Source organism: Periophthalmus magnuspinnatus, chromosome 23 (genome assembly GCF_009829125.3).
Source record: "Periophthalmus magnuspinnatus isolate fPerMag1 chromosome 23, fPerMag1.2.pri, whole genome shotgun sequence".
NCBI lineage: Eukaryota > Metazoa > Chordata > Actinopteri > Gobiiformes > Gobiidae > Periophthalmus > Periophthalmus magnuspinnatus.
This window is the reverse complement of record NC_047148.1, coordinates 16,758,112-16,777,480: the sequence shown is the minus strand read 5'-3', so window position 1 is coordinate 16,777,480 and position 19,369 is coordinate 16,758,112. Positions and strand designations below refer to the sequence as shown.

At 40.5% G+C, this 19,369-nt stretch overlaps 2 protein-coding genes across 2 annotated transcripts; both read left to right on the top strand.

Moving 5' to 3' along the window:
• Positions 1 to 3,188: 3,188 nt before the first annotated feature.
• tcf7l1a (transcription factor 7 like 1a) lies at positions 3,189 to 12,232 on the top strand. Its single transcript, XM_033989840.2, has 12 exons — positions 3,189 to 4,197; positions 4,317 to 4,389; positions 4,509 to 4,624; positions 9,258 to 9,335; positions 9,550 to 9,667; positions 9,749 to 9,821; positions 9,897 to 9,974; positions 10,050 to 10,163; positions 10,241 to 10,406; positions 10,507 to 10,614; positions 11,056 to 11,104; positions 11,194 to 12,232. The coding sequence occupies exons 1-12, from the start codon at positions 4,021 to 4,023 to the stop codon at positions 11,820 to 11,822; spliced, it is 1,779 nt and encodes a 592-aa protein (XP_033845731.1). The 5' UTR covers positions 3,189 to 4,020; the 3' UTR covers positions 11,823 to 12,232.
• Positions 12,233 to 16,952: 4,720 nt separating this feature from the next.
• On the top strand, positions 16,953 to 19,075 carry LOC117392007 (caspase-7-like). The gene is made up of 4 exons (XM_033989980.2): positions 16,953 to 17,157; positions 17,608 to 17,771; positions 18,181 to 18,304; positions 18,377 to 19,075. The coding sequence occupies exons 1-4, from the start codon at positions 16,959 to 16,961 to the stop codon at positions 18,688 to 18,690; spliced, it is 801 nt and encodes a 266-aa protein (XP_033845871.1). The 5' UTR covers positions 16,953 to 16,958; the 3' UTR covers positions 18,691 to 19,075.
• Positions 19,076 to 19,369: the final 294 nt, after the last annotated feature.

Below are 19,369 nucleotides of genomic sequence, written 5' to 3'. Positions count from 1 at the left end.
ACCTTATCTTTACTCTTTTCATGTTACATATACATCAAGCCTGGCTTTTCCCCCCAATTGGGCCAGTTTATTAATAAAGACCAATTAGCACATGGATCTGGTTTTACCCCAGGTGACTTTCTGGCCAGGGGACCAAATATTAGCAACCTGCCCAACAAGTACACTGCCTGATGACACCTAAGTGCTCTCGTGATTAACTCTGGCCTAGGGCAGTCACAGCCAAGCTGGGACAAAATTGGGTCAAAAATCATGTTGACTTTCAGACTTTGTATTTTTGTCCTTGTCCTTCCAAGTGTTAATCTAATTTCCCAGCCCTACTATCTTGTTGACAACAATTTAATTACACTGTGTTTTGGCTTCATATAGCACATGCAAACACACACACAGTTAGGTGGTCCAGCAGATAATAATGATCCTATTAGTAAATGAATGGGAGATTGATAGACTCAAGCTCAAGAGCAAATTACCCTTTAGGCCAAACTCCCCCACCTCCCTTCCTCCCACCCTGACTATTCACTGTGTGTCACACACCCTCCCTCTCCTGCTTATCTGCTCGAGCTGTCACAGGTATCATTAACATTTCCCTTCACACTCTGGCCTCCCTGCCACTCACCAGATAGCTCCAGAGATGTGCACATTTGCACACACACACACACCCACACACACACACTCACACACACTTACATTCCAGTCTCCCTACAAATGCAGAGAAGTTTCTCCAATCTTCTTTGAGTGGTGGACATTTTGAAAGAGGTTTAAAATCCAGGTGCACATTGGGGCTCAATCAGACAGCAGCTGTCCTAAAGCAATAACCTTATTCTACAGCTGCCCATGACATCACTACAGAGACATTTACAGAAACATACTGTACGGTCAAAGCTCAGTTGGACTTTTAACAGGAGACAAAAGAGGAGGGACGCCATGATCATGAGTGCACATTTTAAAGGTGTGTGAAAGTTCCTTACAGGGATGAGGGACTTGTGGGTTGGGCTATATGTTTTAAAGTCAGAGTTTACAATGTCTCATTTCCTCACTGCTGTAATGGTGTGGGTGAGAAAACAACACAGTCATTCTAAAAACACAGAACAAACAATCACACACCAAACAAAATAGATCTTCCATTACAACAAGTGTTGGAGGCTAAAAGCAAGAACAACAAAAACTCCAGACTTTATCAGAAGTCATGATTATTATTTGCATTATTTGGTGCATTTTTGATACAACATAATATAACATTTTTCAGAGTAAGGCAAAGCAAGTTTATTTGTATAGCACAATTCGTACACAAAGTAATTCAAAGTGCTTTACAGAATAAGAAGGACATTAAAATCACACAAATCAAAACATAAATAATCACAAATAATCATAAAATTAACATTAAAACAGAAGAGTGCAGAATAAAGACCTGACCAATGTATTGTATGTTAATATGTTTAGAGTTAGTTAGATATAACATTTTATGTAGTCTGATACTGTATTCACTTCCCTCATCAGTATTTCATAACATTTAACCTTTTCATATTTGCTTCACTTCTGTTTTTTCTATATATTTCACTATGGTAATTTATTTCCTAGGGCATTTAACATTCATTAACACTAAAGATGAATGCATTTTTCTAATTTGGGTGTAAAAATTTATTGGTATATAAACATACACATAATGCTACCTCTTGCAACTCAATTGTGTCCCCTGTGGAGAGCAGCCTGGTGGTAATTAGGATCCATTACCTCACAACCCCCTTCGGTGCAACTCTGTGTGCTTTCTTCTACAGTCAGAGGCACTTTTGCATTTCTCTTTGTTTGCCCATTAATGGGTCTCTTTTCATTACCTTTCTACTCACCTGGCCTTGTTATTTACTGACTTGCATATGTATATGTCCTTTGACTGTTTGGAAATTTTACATTTGCACATAAATTGCACATATTTTTTATTCACTCACAAGTTCTTCCTCATGTAAAGTAACTTATTGCATCACTGACCCTTTGTCACAATGTTTGGAGTGCACTGAGTGGTCTCTACACTGTAAAATCACTGACACATTCATACCATCCAGTTGGCTTTTCAGGAAACAAAAGAGGGATTTAATTTATACCAACACGCTCACATCTCCGCACTCTCCCATGAACAAATGTGGTACATAGACACACAAGCAAGCTTTTGTCACGGTGTGTGCGCAATATGGAGCCCAGACTGAAGAGCTGCAGTTGCACAGTACTATGGTGACACCCCTGTGCTTCTTCACTTTTCCCAGTTCTGCTCCAGGCAAAATGAGCTGCTCTCACTGGCCCTGAGCCAAAGACTGGGGCTCAGTGTAATCCCCTCAACACTGATATGCCCAGCTGCTGTGTATGTGTCAGGGCTGCTCACTAGTTACGTCTCAACAACATATTGCACTTTTTCCACAACAGTCAAGTGGCTATCTCTGAATAACAAGACTGTAAAGTTCTCATAAGTTAAGTTATTTTATATCAGTACTACAAAACCATTCACTGAAACAGACTGACTCACATTCAGTTAAAGGCCTCTTTTCCTGCCTGCTATATTAGAAATGAAACTGGAGAAGGTAGGCTGCACCCTGAATCCAGATGTGGTTACATTTTAGGCTTACCTAATGGAGTTATTTACCATGCTACATCCTGTAAAAAAATGGCAAAGGTGTCGTAACATTAAAATACTCAAGTGAATACTGAATTAATTTCTACACATTATATACTACACATTAAGGGACAAAGTTGTTTAGGTCACAATCTAAATATATAGTTCAGACTTCCTAGTGTTTATTGGTACATGGCTGTCCTATTGTTGCATAAGTTACCACAATGCAGTGTAATGTAAAATCATGCATTGATAGACATAACACATGTTTCCTTGCATCGTTACAGCTGGTCACGGCTTTGACCTGTGACTGGCCTTTATTGTGCTCCTCGGCTAGAACAGCAAAGTCATGTGAGAATGATCTTATTACTGAGTTTTAGTAGTCATACTCAAGTTGACTCTGTGTCTGAGTCTAGTCAGAAATGGGAGTAAAGGGAACGGTTTTTGGCACCAGTACAGGCCATGGCTTTATGACAGCGTTCATTTTTTCAATTATCTTTTTCCTCACAAATAACAGGGCCAAGAAAGTCTGTCATCTGCTCCTTTAAGTTGGAAAACTCTTCTTTTTCTTGACCAGCTCCTTCCTCCCTGGTCTTTGTGTCTGCTTTGCACAGAAAGGAAACCTGTTGTGCCTGTTTAAAGATCAGTGTAGTTGGGGCTGGCCTTGTGAAAACGTGCTGCACAACTGTTCCTGGATCTGTAAAGACTCTCCCGTCTTTTCCTTAGCACTGAGCCCCCGCCCCGCGCAGACCGACAACCATCGCCAGTCTTTTCCTTCCACTCCACTTGAGAAACATCCAGCAGCATACTGCTTTCCCACGCCTCCATATTACGGACAGGCAATCAAAAATCCACCACAAGGAATGTATCACGCGGAAATGGACACTTTAAACATCGTATGCGGGCTTTACGTGTGACTTTAAACTGGAAGGACGATGCAAGAATCAAACAACAAGGCAAACAGGGCCTCTGCTATTCCCACCGGACTAGACTAACTGTGCGCAAGAAAACTTTTTCCCGAGTGCAGACGCACACTACTACTCCGCTTTTTTGTTTTTACCAGCACGGGTTTTCTTCTGGATTATTTGGTAATCCGTTCTCTTTGATATCACTACATTGATATTTCAGTGTCATACTTACACATTTCAAGGCAAAATCTCATTTAATGGATTTAGCGTCGCCGCACATCAGAAAGCAGAGGACGCGCAGGTAGCATCTAGCTTAGCCTGTTAGCTAGTGTTTTTTAACGTACACAATAACAAGAAAGTTAGTGCATTAACACGAACATTTGTCATCATGTTGTAAGACTAACAATTTATCACACACACGTTTTCACCCAGTCGGTTTGACGATTGGTTTGTTTCACAAAGTGTTGCGTAAAACTCGGTGGAAGTCAGATTAGCCAGTCCAGCTAGCGTCCAAACATGCCGCAGATGAACGGAGCAGACGGGGATGATCTGGGAGCAAGTGATGAACTTATTGCCTTTAAAGACGAGGGTGAACAAGAAGAAAAGAGAAACGTGTCTTCAGAACGGGACTTGGACGATGTCAAGTCTTCTTTAGTGAATGAATCGGAGACAAACAGCAGCTCAGATTCAGAGGTAAAAAGTGAAAAAAAACAACAAAAAACTTTTACCCCCTGCAACTTGTGGATAAAATATTCTCCTGCACTATCGGATCCTCAGGCTTTGTTTACATTACTGTATGTGTGGTTTCTCAGCAGGCAGACAGACGCCCAAAGCCCAGACACGATTTGGAGAGTAGAGCTAGACAAAGTCAACTATTTCAAGAAGGTAATAAACACTGAGCACACTTGTGGAAATGGTGTTATCGTTTGTCCCTCAGAGTTATTTGTGCCACTCATGTTTCCGCCTCGACTGTACAAATAAAGTTTCTCAACATTTTTTTACAGCACTGAGGAGACAGGATGGGAGTTTGTTCCAGCCTTCCCCATATGCTGGCTATCCATTTTTTATGATACCAGACCTCTGCAGCCCCTATGGAGCCCTCACACCAAGTGCACGACCAGTAAGCATATATCTCCACTGTAACCATTCCCACACCAGCATTTGTATTTATTTTTTGTTCACTTTTTGAATAGTCTATGAAGTGCCTAAATCATATAGATTAAATCGTTCCACCTCAGTTTACCCTATGTACCATCACACTGCTTTACTTTGCAGGTGTATTGTTTTGCAAAGTGAGACCCGGATACCTTTGCTTCTTCATTGTCTTCTTGAAACCTTTTTTCTCTTGTGCGCATGCATTTAGTTTGTGGGTGTGTGTATGACTGAGGAGATGGCAGTGAGCCCAGGCAGCGGCCTGTTATGATAAAGTGGATTGTGATGGTACAGGGTTAGACAGGCCTGGACAGAGTCTCCTAGTGGAGCTGCCTGCCTGCAGCGGGAATAACCTCACATCACAGCTACACTCCAAACTTCAGGAGCTGCAGATTAGCTGCTGTAGCCAGCAGGCTTGACAGAGTTTGCCCAATTTCCCATTTCCTTGAGTTTTATGACAGCTCAGATTATATATGGATGTTAGTTGCGGGTATAATCCTGTAACTCTCATGGACACTAATCTAAAATGGTGTGTTGACACAGCTAAGTATTTCCAAACTTTGCATGACTTAGGTTTTGCAGAGCTAAGAGTAAATGCACAATATATTTGAATGATTATGGTGTTTAGTAACCATGTGTTCTGACCCAGTCATTTTGGTGAATTATGATTTGTTGAAGGATGTTATGAGAGACATGTAGCTGTTGAAATGGCAGTGATTGTTGTTCATTGACACTCATTTGTGGTTCTGTTTTGCTTTGAGAGTTCTTTCCTCTGTGGATTTAGCCCAGACACACATGTGGGCTAAACACACAGAGCGTGGGCCACTCACACAAACACCTGCATTCCTCAGCTTTGTATGGCCCTCCCCTTGTGTTAGCTGCTTATTGTTGTCATTAAGAGCTGAATGGTCCTAATGCATGGCTCCAGCAGGGGGATCGTTACATCTCATTATGCTTAACACGCTGCCACTGGCATCTGACTACCTCTTCTGTTTGTCTGTGACCAGCGTGAGCCCAGACTGCATGTTGCCTTGAGACAACACTGCGATTCCTCCTTTTCCTCTCCTGTGCAGGCCCTCCCTTGCGTTTCTCTTTGCACAATGGAGACTTTGTGTACTTTTCAGCTATCCCCGTGTGTGTGTTAGGTGTGTTTATAAGAGGGAGAGAGGAGGAGGAGATGCGTCTGCCAGTCTGAAGGCGAGTCAAGGTAAACAAGCTATCGTTAGTTGGCGCTACCTGAGCCATAATACAGGCTGTTTACTGTACTCTTCTAGCCAGAGCAGGAAGTGGTAGCATAGTCTTATCAACCAATCAACCCATCTGCCTATTTTGACTGTCCATGTCCCTCTACACTTATAAAACTAAAGCCCGTCAGATTCCCAAATGCAGTATGTGTAGAGAAAACTGATTCCTATTGTCATCCATTCAGAGGTTCACCCATTAAATTTGGCATATTAATCGTAGCATTTTTATGCTGTCTCTCATCCTTCAGGTTGTTCATAGATTTAATAGCTAAATTACTAAAGACAAGTATACTGTAGCCTTTTGGTTTTATAAGTTTGTTATTTTGTATAGGTGTTATTAAGCGCCTAGTAGCTCACACCTGACTAGCAGTGAATAGCTGACTGGCTGAGGAGATAAGCTATCTGGTATGTGTGTGTGGGGTGGGTCCTGCTCTAGATCATGTGGGCTTATATCTGCTTTATTTTCCCAAAAAATAAAAAAAAATCTTTATTTTCTAAACAAGAAGTATTTTTTGCCGCAAAGCTGAACAATCCCACAATATCTCTGTTTACTTGACATTGTCTCCAGAGTCTAAAATTACCCAGAGGATGACCCTGTCTAAAAAAACAGGTCTCAACATACACAATGCATACTGTTTGAACTTCATTCCTTATGTTTGTCTGTAGGCAGGATCCCGGACAAAGATTGGGTTAGATTTGCTCCAAACTATGTTGGGATTTTAGTCATGTGGCAGGAGGAACTAATTCTCCACTGGGTGCACATTTTCTTTTCAGTAAAACATTTCACAGCACCATAATGGTTTGAGAAATAACAAGATCACCTGAAAAGTTCTCCAAAACTTAAACCTAGAGATTAGATTATTGTGTTTTATATTGTGTCTAAATATCCTGTTTTCTTGTTCTAGTACTAACAACCAAAGGTTTTTCACAACTTTGTCAATTCTGTTACTGTTCTGTCACTTTCAGATGCATGATCCAGCTTAATTTCTGATTTCGATACTGTAGCTTTAAGCATCTGCTGATATCCAATTTCAACTTAAACCAGTGCACAGACTGAAAACAGCATTTCCTTAAAATAAAAATAAACCACCAGTAAATAGTCATCAGCGTATATGTCCACTCAGGATATTGACTGAACTTATATTTGGGAGCTGATTTGATTGAGCAAATTTTTCAGTGTTAGCGCCAGTATCTGATATCAGTATTGGATCAGTGCATCCTTACTTTAGATGGATCTTACTTTGTGGTTTCTGACAGGAAATCAGATGTTTGCTAAAATGTTGTAAATTTTGTAAAAAAGTTATAGAAGCATATGAGAGGCTTATTACCAGACTGACTAGCTCTGACAAGAACAGAAAAGATTGTCAGATTGATACCCAGATACAAATTGATATGTATAGTATCAAAACGCTTACTGTAATGATAAAAAAATCACCTTTAAATAGTTGGATATCTATCACTGAACTCTTCAGATTTGAGCTTCAAACTTATGTATCGTGACAACACCAGGACCAAGGACCAGTTAGTTCCAAAGTAAATTAAAGTGAATTGTCAGACTGAATAGACATAGTATGTGGTGGCCTTCGTTCTTTGTCTTGCAGCTAACTCTGTGCTCAGTGGAGTGTTTTGTAAGCAGCAGTGAGCCTAATAACTTTCCCTCCAGTCACACACTGATTTTATGCTTCCCTCAGTAATAGACTGTGATTGTGCTGGTGTGTGTGTGTGACTGTGTACATTGATTCGCCTGGTATTTTCAACAGCTGGATTCAGTTAGCACTCAGCCAGAGCTTCCTCAGGCCTGTGGAGGTGGGGGCTGCACTGTGTAGCAGCGACGTGCGCTTCTTTGTGGTGTGTCTCTCCGTAAGATACAAAAAGTTGGACTTGTAGCATGAGTTTCTGTGTTTCAGTGTTTTTCCCAATAATGGGATGGATGCAGTTTGTGTTTGTTATGATTTGAATCATTTGTTATATAGTTAGTGGCTGGTAACATGTGTCTTTTGTGCAAAAGTAGAAGGTCAACAAAATGGAGGAATCAACACGGAATCCAAATGCGCTTTTGTTAAAAGTAATTATAATGTAACTATAAAGTGGACTGAATTTAAAATAACAGATTTTACAATATCAATTCCATCTCAGGCAGTGCTTTTGTGGGCTTTCAAAAATATGAGCATTGTTGACAATAAAACAATGTTGACAGACTTTGACTATAAACACATAAATAACTCAGAAAGCTGCCTGTTATTGTTGAGACTTTGCTTGGCTCTTGAATGAGCCAAATTGTCTTATGTAATCTATTGTAAAAAAGAATTAACAACCACAGCAAACATGAGTGTGGTTTAAGATGGTGAACCCTCCCCCGGTCTGTCTGCTGAAAACTTGACTAACCATTTGTCATTATAATGCTATGGTCTCTCAGTGGCTTTATAATCTGTTTAGTAATGTATCAAGAACAGAATACCAGAGGGTAAAATATTGACACGGGGCGCCCTGGAGAACATATTTTAGGGGCACAGAGCTGTCCATCTCTCCTCTTGTCCAGGGTCAAAGGCTAAAGTCTTTTGACGTCACTCACAGTTGAACGAGCACCAAAGACCCTTTTTAAAGAACTTTTGTGCTGAGGTGGGGGTTCCCTGCTCCAGACAGCTTGGTCAACAGTAAGACCCTGGTGTTTTTTGGCAGGCTCGGCCCCTCTGTGTACGTGTGCATGTGTGTGCGCGTGTGCATGTGTGTATGTGTGAGGTATGGAGGTGGGGCACGGTCTTCTGGTGGAACTCTGTCCTTTGTCTGACTCACTATAATGTACACACAGTCTGAGCAAGCAAACATGTCTCCAAACCTAATAATAAATGCTGCTCTAATTTTATTGCAAACGTTTTCAACTTTAAGACAACACAGATATGAGCCATGATCATCAGTGTTTATCTAAGCAATCTTTACAAAGAATGTAAACATGACTGAAGCTTAGCAGACTGCACATTGTTATGTGGAATTGATCTGTGCTGATACGTGTGTGACTTGTACCTCTGTGTCATTTCATATGGCCACATCCACACATTCAGAAATTAAATGTACAATCCCTGTCCAACTAATAATAAGTGACCAACGTTTTTTTTCATGCACATCAAGTGCACCGCTTTACATAAGTCAAATAGAATAATAAAAATATTATAGCAAGATTTGCTAGACAAATGCAGAAGTTATTTCCTTTTTAATCTGTTGGTGACCCCAAAATATTGGCCTCAGCTGCTGGACCTTCAAGGCCTATAGACGATACCCTAAAAACCTCTTGAGTTGTTTAAAAATGTTGACAAACGCAGAAAGTAGATACAGGATTGACTGTTGTCATTATCTCTGCAGTATCTGCCGTTCCAGTGGCCTTTGCTTGATGTTCCTGGAAGAGCCACGATAAGAGACTCTGCAACTCCCACTCACCTGGTAAGAACCACTGTTCAGAAACTGCAGTTGAGCTAGAGACCTTTTTGAATATACAATATAAATATTTCTGATTATGGGTTTATTGACCTTAAATTTCAGATTGATCAGATAAAATGAGTATTGCTGTATGACGTTCCTTGTATTAACTGTCTTAACCTGCCACCTGCTGGACAAACATGACTACTGTAATGATATTTGTGTGTGTCCCGTGCAGTCAAATAATGTACCTGTCGTGCAACATCCCCATATGCCACATCTGCATCCACTGCTCTCCTATAGCCCCGAGGCCTTCTCCCCTCAGAGGGCCTCCCCCGGCTTCTCTCCTGATGCAGGTAAGGACCATCCTCAGGAAATGCAATAATCAGCCTCTAAAATGATTGCAGTTATTCTTACTTTCACTTCTATTTTGGCAGGACTTTCACGAACACCATGTTACCCAATGTCACCAGGTGGAATGGCTCAGATCCCACACCCTCTTGGATGGCTGTAAGTAAAATAATCTTATTTTTCAAACAATAACTGCTATATCCATTTTATATTCATTTCTGACTTATACTTTAGGCCTGGGCAGCCCATGTATCCTCTTGGAGCAGGTGGTTTCTCACCAGCGGCCCTTGCTATGAATGCCTCTATGTCAGGGTAAGTTTGTCTGGTTCCTTGTTTAATTTTCATGTGCTCTCATATGACATGGTTGTAACTTGTGTCTTTTTGCAGTCTGGTGTCTGGCAGCTTTCCTCCACGTTTGGTCCCTACACCACAGTCGTCCATCCCGCACCCGGCCATCGTCCCAACAGTGAAGCAGGAGCCCGGAGTCTGCAGCCAGCCAGGGTGCACATTGTTTTTTTAACACTTAATTATTAATGAACAGAACAAATGACTAATTTTTGTATTTATTTATTTTACAGGAAACCTGTAGTTGAGCCCCAGACAGAAAAGGAAGATGAGAAGAAGCCTCATATTAAAAAGCCACTCAATGCTTTTATGTTGTACATGAGGGACGAAAGGCCCAAAGTGGTGGCTCAGTGCCAAGTGAAGGAGAGTGCCACCATCAATCAGATACTTGGACAGAGGGTGAGTCATTTTAATCAGTCATTCAGTGGGTTGTTATTTGCAATTGTCTTTAAAATTCACAATATGGTTTGCACATCCTAACATTTAGTTGTTTTTACAGTGGCACTCCTTGTCTAAAGAAGAACAATCTAAATACTATGAAATGGCACGTAAGGAAAGGCTGATTCACTCAAAACTGTACCCAGGCTGGTCAGCCAGAGACAACTATGTACGTTCTTTTTTTAAAAAACTATGTTATTACTGTGGACTGTAATCCTTAAGTCGATGTTGTCTTAGTTGACCAAAATCTGTATTGGTCGACTAATCATTTTATTTAGATTATAAGGATTTACTTGGGACTACAACAAATGGGAGAATGCTGGATGATGTGGGAGTTAATCTACATTATACATATTAATATAGTACCCCCCCCCCCCCCCATGAACTCCCATGCAGTTGTGGTCGTGTGAATGCAGTTTGGGTCAGATACATACAGATATGTAATATTAATACAGATACTCTTTTTAGTCTACTAATTAATCAGCATGATATGTCTTTAGTCAACCAAGAATTTCTGTAGTTGACTACAGACCTATTACTGTCTGTTGGGGATGCAATGAAACTCAATATAATGTGGCATCATTGTGCTCATTGATATTTGTTTTTACAGGGTAAAAGAAAAAAGCGTAAGAGAGCAAAGAGTGAAACCCAAATTGAAGGTAAGTCCATGTTGTATGATTCATTGTGGATTCAAAGTGATGGCGGATATATTGGTGAGTTTGATCCATATGTGTGCTGTCTTTTACAGTGCCCTCAGCTGGTTCTGCAGAAGATTTCTCCCCGCAGCCCAAAAGGCCATGTGGACCTAGCGATTCCGAGGAAACCCTGAGCCCTATGGCCCAGCCTCACCAATCAGTCTCGCAGGGTGCTCTGGGACACGCCCACAACCGCACACACCACACACAGTCACACGCTATCTCTCACCTGACGCACACTCACCTGTCCCAGGCAAGCCCCGCCTCCTCCCTGGACTCTCCAGCCACTCCCACCACAGCCCTGGCCTCCCCCGCTGCTCCAGCCCCCACCCACACAGAGCACATCCTCTCCTACAGCTCGTACAGCACACACGCCTCTCCGTATGCTGAGCAGCTACAGCCCCTGTCCCTCACTACCAAACCTCCCCGATCTCACAGCCACACAAGCAGTACACAACCTCTGAGGACCAGCGGGACCACCAGACCATCCACACCTTCGTCCACCTCTGAACCCTCTCTTTCCCCATTCCAGGCCCCCTCTCCCCCCCAAAGGGCCACTTCCAGGAGCACCACCCCTACTCTCCTCTCCCAGCCCTTCCTCATCCCACCCAAATCTGCCATTCACCACTCAGCCTTACCTCAGACACAGCCTTTGTCTCTGAGACGGGCCAATCCGCTGTGAGGCCTTTTAAAGAACTCTGAAAAGTAACAATCATATAAAAATGGACTCTATTTGTACCTCTCCAGAACGCTGTACATATGCTTTCTTTTAAAATGTTTTTATAGAAGCTCACATTTTATATTAGTATAAAAATAACAAATAATGGTCAATATTTGACTTCTAACCTTTCTTTATAAACTTTATATGGTTCAGTCTTTTGTTGTTGTTTTTTCCTCATTCGTTCTGTTTCTGATCAAATGTTTTGTGGCACAGTTGTTTGACATGTATTTTTCACTGGGTAGAGCTGACTTTTGTTCAATGGTATGTTCCTGTTTTATAGAAATGGTTCCTTTTAATATTCACTCAGTTATGTCAATGTAAGAATGTTTTTCAAGTTTTTTTCCCTTCATAATACAAATTATTTGAAAGAAGCAAGGCCCCTGATGTATTTGGATGTGATTCTTACAGTTTCTTAACAGCAAGCTGTCATATTCATCCATTGGACTAACAGGTTGTATGTTTTTTCACTAAAAATAATGTCAATTAAGGAAGTGCAACAAAAACTAACAAATGTAATCATGGGGAAACAAAAATGTATATTGTCTTTATAATCATCAAATGAGTTGGCATTTCTAAACATATTCAAGGAACTCTTGTAACAAATCACGTACAAGTAAGACCAAAATAATGTCCATGCTAGAGATCGGCACAGAACAGACATTGTGAATGTTTTGAAGATGAAACAATTTGAATATTGAGTGTATCATTTATAATACAAACTGGTAAAATAATACAAAAAAATATGGTTATAAAGTTTCAAATCTGCAGATATGTGCAGACTTTGTCTAGATAAGCTACTGTTACTCAACACAGCTGAAATCAAAGTTTACATACACTATATAAAAAGGCACATTTTCTCAATTGTCTGACATGAAATCAGGCTAAACGCTTCCTGTTTTAGGTCAAATAGGATTGCCATAATTATTTCTGTTTGCTAAATGCTAGAATTATGAGAGAAGGATTTTTAAATGCAAATTTTAACTGCTTTCTTCATTATTTAAACAATTTGGGTAAACCCAGATGAGGATGTCATGTCTTTGGAAGCTTCTGAAGTTTATTGACAACATTTGAGTTCATTAAAGACACCTGTGGATGGATCAGAAGAAATCAGCCAAGATATCAGGAAGAGAATTGCAGACTTTCATACGTCTGGCTCTTCTTTGGTGCATTTTCCAGATGCGTGAAGGTGCCATGTTCATCTGTTAAAACAATTATACGCAAGTATAAACACCAGCCATCATAGCACTCAGGAAGTTCAGGAAGGGGTTCTGTGTCCCAGAGATGGTCCAAATGTGATTATCAACCCAAAGACAAAAGCAAAGGACCTTATGAAGATGATGGCTGAAGCTGGTCAGTGTGTCATTATTCAGTGAAACAAGTACTGTACCGACATGGGCTGAAAGTAAAGGCCAAAAGTAAAATCTGTCAACCGAACAAAAAGTTGTAGGAGCGAAGACGTTTCGCTGCTCATCCAATCCGCTTCTTCAGTTCTGGTCACATTGCTGGTGGACACTGTCTTATATCTATCTGAATGGAGGAGTGACTACAGGCTGACTACACTGGAACTGGAACAGCTTTTGTTTAGTTTCTGTATGTAGGCTAACTCTACTGAGCTACATTAAGTGTGTACTGTGCCAGAGACATACTGAGCATATTCATACATGTAGTAGTATGTCTCAGGCACAGTGCACAATGGCTGGGGGCAAATGCCCTGTAGCGACCACTGGCCTGTGACCCTCTGCTTCAAAATATTTTTAAATAGGCGACAACATTTCATGGGGGAAAAAAACAAAACAAAAAACATTTTGACTTTGCAGGTGTAAACATTATATAATAGCCTATTTTATTATTGCATAAAAAAATGTGACTTTCCAAAGAACCAGGAACTCCCAGAAAGCCTTGGGAACATGACAACAACGTCAAGAAACGACATTATCAGCATATCAGTTTGGGTAAAAACACGAGTGACGCAAGACTTGGTGATGAAGTGAGTGGCATCTATTAAAATAACGTGTAACCCGGGTGAAAAAACGTAATTATTTCTCGCCCTTAATAGTATTTTAGATATCCTTGCGTGATTGCGCTTTTGCTTGTTGTCTGCGTGACTACGTCACTCGGTCACGTGACTAAGCGCGACCAATGAACATGTAATATAATCCGGTAGCGGCACGAACTTTTAATCGACATACTTTAAGACAATGCTACTACTGTCGCTGACTTACTCTCAAAAGAGCATTGCAACCGATAAAATACTGGGCTGGTCGCGCTAGCGCTTTGCAGTGTCGTTTAAACCGAGTATTAGCCTAGCCCCTTACATTTGTTGGTATGCAGCGGTTAGCATCTGACTTTCATACGCGTTTTTTTCCAAATTAATTTGACTGAATTAAGTTCAATTAATGTGAGTGCTTCTTGAACAGTTTGATATGTACTACAGGTGTTTAAAGTGCATTGAAGTGACAGTAAACTAATGGTACCAAAGTTACAATACCCATGCTATACAGTTGTGTATCAGTATTATCCACCGAGACTTAATACTTCATTTAATACTTGAGGTATGGGTAACATTGCTAACGTCATTCATGAAATTTAGCTAATATTAGCATTTATTATTTATTGTACAATATGGAACTTAGTCTTTGTTGACTAGATTCAGATTCTTTTGTGCACACAGAGCCCTTACACTGGTCCTGTTCCTTTTAAAAAAAAATTCGGCTCAGGTTTTTTTGATGATGACCTTACCTACAACAACACTGAAGCCTCTCCGAGCATCCTCCCCGAGCTGGGTGCTCCGATCCTCCTGCTCTCTGGTTGGACTGTTCTGTTTGCTCCTTTACTAGCAGAAAGTGTGGCCTCACTCATTCATTTCACCCACTCTCTCCCTACACTGGACTATTCCGCTGGAAACCTGGGCTGATGCAAACTGTACAGTGCTGTGAAAAAAGTATTTGCCTCCTTCCTGATTTCTTACTTTGAAATGTCTGGCAGCAATCAGGCCTGGGTGTGGCTATGAAATTCAAATCAAGAAATCACTTAAATAGAATCTGTCTGACAAGGTGAAGTAGGCCACATTGAACCCAAGACATCATGCCACGATCCAAAGAAATTCAGGAGCAGATAAAAAGAAAAGTAATTGACATGTCTAAGACTGGAAAGGGTTACAAAGCCATTTCTAAATCTTTGGGTCTCCAACGAACCACGGTGAGAGCCATTATCCACAAATGGAGGAAGTTTGGTACAGTGGTGAACCTTCCCAGGAGTGGCCGGCCAACAAAAATTACTCCAAGAGCACAGCGACGACTGATCCAAGAGGTCACGAAGGAACCCAGAACAACATCTAAACAACTGCAGGCCTCACTTGCCTCAGTAAACGTCAGTGTTCATGACTCAACCATATGAAAAACTAGGCAAAAATGGCATGGATGGCAGAGTTCCAAAGCGAAAGCTATGGCTGACAAAAATGAACATAAAGGCTCATCTCACTTTTGCCAAACAACATCTTGATGATCCCATGGATGGTTTGGATGGAGTGCATGCCGTTACATCTGGTGTAAAATGAACACAGCATTTGATAGAAAAGAACATCATGCCAACAGTAAAACATGGTGGTGGTAGTGTCATGTTTTGGGGCTGCGTTGTTGCTTCAGGACCCAGACAACTTGCTGTGATTGAAGGAACCATGAACTCTGCTCTCTACCAACAAATCCAGAAGGAGAAGGTCCGGCCATCAGTTTGTGACCTAAAGCTGAAGCGCACTTGGGTTCTGTAGCAGAACAGTGATCCAAAGCATACCACCAAGTCCACCGCTGAATGGCTTAAAAAAAACAATAAACAAAATGTAAGATTTGGAGTGGCCTAGTCAAGTCCAGACCTGAACCCAATAGAGATGCAGTGGCATGACCTTAAAAAGGCAGTTCATGCGTAGAAACCCTCCAATGTGGCTGATTTTAAACAATTCTGCAAAGAGTGGGCCAAAATTCCTCCACAGCGCTGTGAAAGACTCATTGTCAGTTATCGCAAATGCTTGACTGCCGTTGTTGCTGCTAAGGGTGGTTCAACCAGTTATTGGGTTAAGGGGGAATTACTTTTCACATGGGCCATGTAGGTTCAGATGGCTTTTTCCCCCTTTAATCAATGAAATCAATTAAAACTGCATTTTGTGTTTACTTGTGAGTTATCTTTGATATCTAAGTTAGCTTGATCTGAAATGACCAAGAGTGACAAAGGAGCAGAAAAAGAAATCGCTAAAGGGGCAATTACTTTTTCACAGCACTGTAGAACTGAACTGTTGCGTTGAAAGGACATTTGGGTGCCACTTGCTGAACTTATCCTACGGATATTCGTAACTGCGCACTCTTGCTGAACTTATTGACTGTTTATATAATTGTTACCTTTTTGAATGGCCATTCGTAAGCTGTCCATGTTCAATGTTTGTCATTTGTCTTCAGTATATGGTACCAACTAACGTAACACTCGTGTCTCAGTCTCTCCACTCCTAGAGCTGAACTCAGGTGCATTTAACTATTCAGTGCAAACATTGTACTTTAGAGACACTCATGCTATGTGAAGCTCTGTAGTTTTGGCCTCTGCTGTCTGGTGTACTCTAATTAGTAGGAACAAGCCCTGTTCATGAAAATCAAATTTCAAACCATGCCTAGATTTTTTTAGTAAATGTAAGGAGGACGGATGATCTGATAGACATGTGCTAAGCTGAAACTGAATTTTTTTAAATTGTGGGGTTTTCACAGGATCCTCATCCTGTGAAAAAGTCAGGACTCCCTGTTAAAAGCCTTTCACTTATGTATGCTTACCACCTCTTTTTGAAACCACATATGATGCAAGGAGTATGTCTTTTTAATTTTTTTTCTGTTCTGAGTTCATGCTACAAGGCCTTCCGAAAATTTCCTTTACAGGAAAACCTTTAACTTCTTGAAGTCACCTGCCAGACGTCTTATCTCAGTACAAGTACAATAAAAATTGCACCACATCATGGCAGGAAGTCCATAAATGGTAAGAGCTGCTTACCGGTGTGTGTGCGTGTATATATACATCTGGCAGCAAAAGCCAGACTGCACCTTGTTCTTACCTGTAGACTGAAGCATGCCGCTGCATAAAGGATTGTGTAACAGGGCTCTGATAATGTCTGTGGGACGCTTTGAATATGGGGTGAACCTGAACCGGAGGCCTGGAGTGAGGAAAGATCAGAAAAAACTCCACCGAGCTCTCAGCAAACTGGGCTTCAAAGTGGACATCCACACAGACCTGAACTCTGAGGAGATCTACCAACTCTTCATGAAAGGTACTACAGAAAACTGCTATGAAATCTAAAACAGTTTATTCTTAATGAATAATGAAAGTTCAATGTAAAATTTGTGATTTTGTTTTTTAATTGAATCACTGAAATAAACTGATTAATTATTGATGACCCCCGAGCAAAGGGCTTATCTCATCAAGATGAATTGCTACTTGTAAGATACAAACATCTTATGTAATATTTGCTTGGAGGACAACCCCCAAATACTGTAACTGTAAATAAAATGTGCATGTTTTCATGAGTGAGTTTGTATATCAAAATATATTGTAATTATAAAGTTGATAAAATACCTGTTATAGCTTAAGATAGATGTGTAAAATGAAGTGGTTGTTTGACTGTAACTTGGAAACTCTAATTCCTGTTACAAGTTTGCACACAGTTCTTTCTGCAGCATATGTTCTATTATTATATTACTTTACTTTTGTGGATTTGCAGAGAGCAAGCGGCCTGTGAAAGACTGTTTTATAGCTGTGCTGTCATCTCACGGCGAGGACGGCTGTGTCTTTGGAGCAGATGGAAAACCTGTCAGACTGTCTCAGATCTTCACATACTTTGACAACGAGTGCATGGAGAACACAGCCAAGCTATTCTTTATACAGGTACACAATGTCATATAAGATTGTAAAATCAATACCCCGACACTAATCAATACTGAAACCAGAGCTGCTTCTGAAAAGTCCCATAAATGGAACAAAATTCGATCTTGATAATATTAAATAAATGGCTCTTTTTGTGTTAAATTACATTCTGTAGTATAAAAAGTGTATTTTGATATTATGGCATTGCCTTTGCCTTATTGTCAAAATGTTAGCATTGTGGCAATACTAATATCACAGCCTGTAAAACAAAAAATATTGAAATGATTGAAACATTTTAATTGTTTTGATAGTTCAAATTGAAATGCACTTAAACAATGGAATGAATATATTAAATGGAAGATTCTTCACTCAAGTTTGGTCCAGTATATGGCATATTATACTTAATTGACCTTTGTCTTTCTGTTTTCAGGCTTGTCGTGGAGGTGGTCTTGATGATGGTGTTGAAGTTGACTCAGTAGATGGTGCAGAAGAAAACTTTTCACTTGACCTATTGGTGCCCATAGACACAGCTGTCATGTACGCCACTGCGCCAGGTAAAGCCTTTCACAACATATCTCTTCTATTATGTGCTTTTGTGAGTATCCCTAACACTCTGTTACCCTTAGGTTACGCTGCTTTCACGCACCCATGTGGATCAGTATTTCTCCAAACATTTTGCAAACTGCTGGAAGAAGATGGCAACCGAAATATGGAGCTGACCCGCCTGATGACCCGCTTGTGCCATAGAGTTGCCTACACCTTTCAGGCCAAAGGTCGTGACTTCAGTGGGAAGAGACAAATGCCCTGTCTACTGTCTCGCATGACCAGAGAGGTTTACCCCTTTGCAGAAGCTGGGAAAGACACTGGTGTTTTGGGACTGTCAGCAAGTGCAATGATTAGCACTGAAAATGTCAGTGACAGTATGCCATCAATCAGTTAGACAAATACTTAAAATGAACTGTTATATGATACTTGTGCTTACATATTTAAGTTATTTGTACATACTATATATGTTTATATGTGCTATGTTGACTACCTGCAAACGTGTATCAATACTTTTAGGCCCTGTGACTGCATAATAAAGCAGCCCTTTAATGAAAAGAGACTCACGATAGACTGATGGGACGTTATACAATTTATGACAAATATTTAGAAGAATCATAACTTAATAGTCAGATCCTGTATTGCTCTAAAATTCACGTTCAGAAGCATCTACTTTGTATTTCCTGATATTTACACAATCATTATTGGAGTCTTTTGGGTTCTTGTGTGTTTTATGGTGTTTGTTAAAGGTGCACTATTTAACTTTTGATAAAAGGCCTGTCCCTGCTAGTCTCCATGGGGATGTTATTAATTTGGTTGAAATGTTCCACAATATAGCATTGGGCAACTATCTTAATTGAGGAAAAACAGGTGACGCCATCAGATAAGGAGAGTGGCAAACCCATTTTTTTTCAGTAAAAACACTTATTAATATGTTTAATGTTATACAGTGGAACGTTCAAGACAAAGCACTATGAAGTGAAGCAGGTGACACACAGACGCATAACACAAGAGTTGTAGTTTATAGTGTTGTAATCTAAAATCCCACTGTAATTGGCACTGTGGGAAAAGGATGA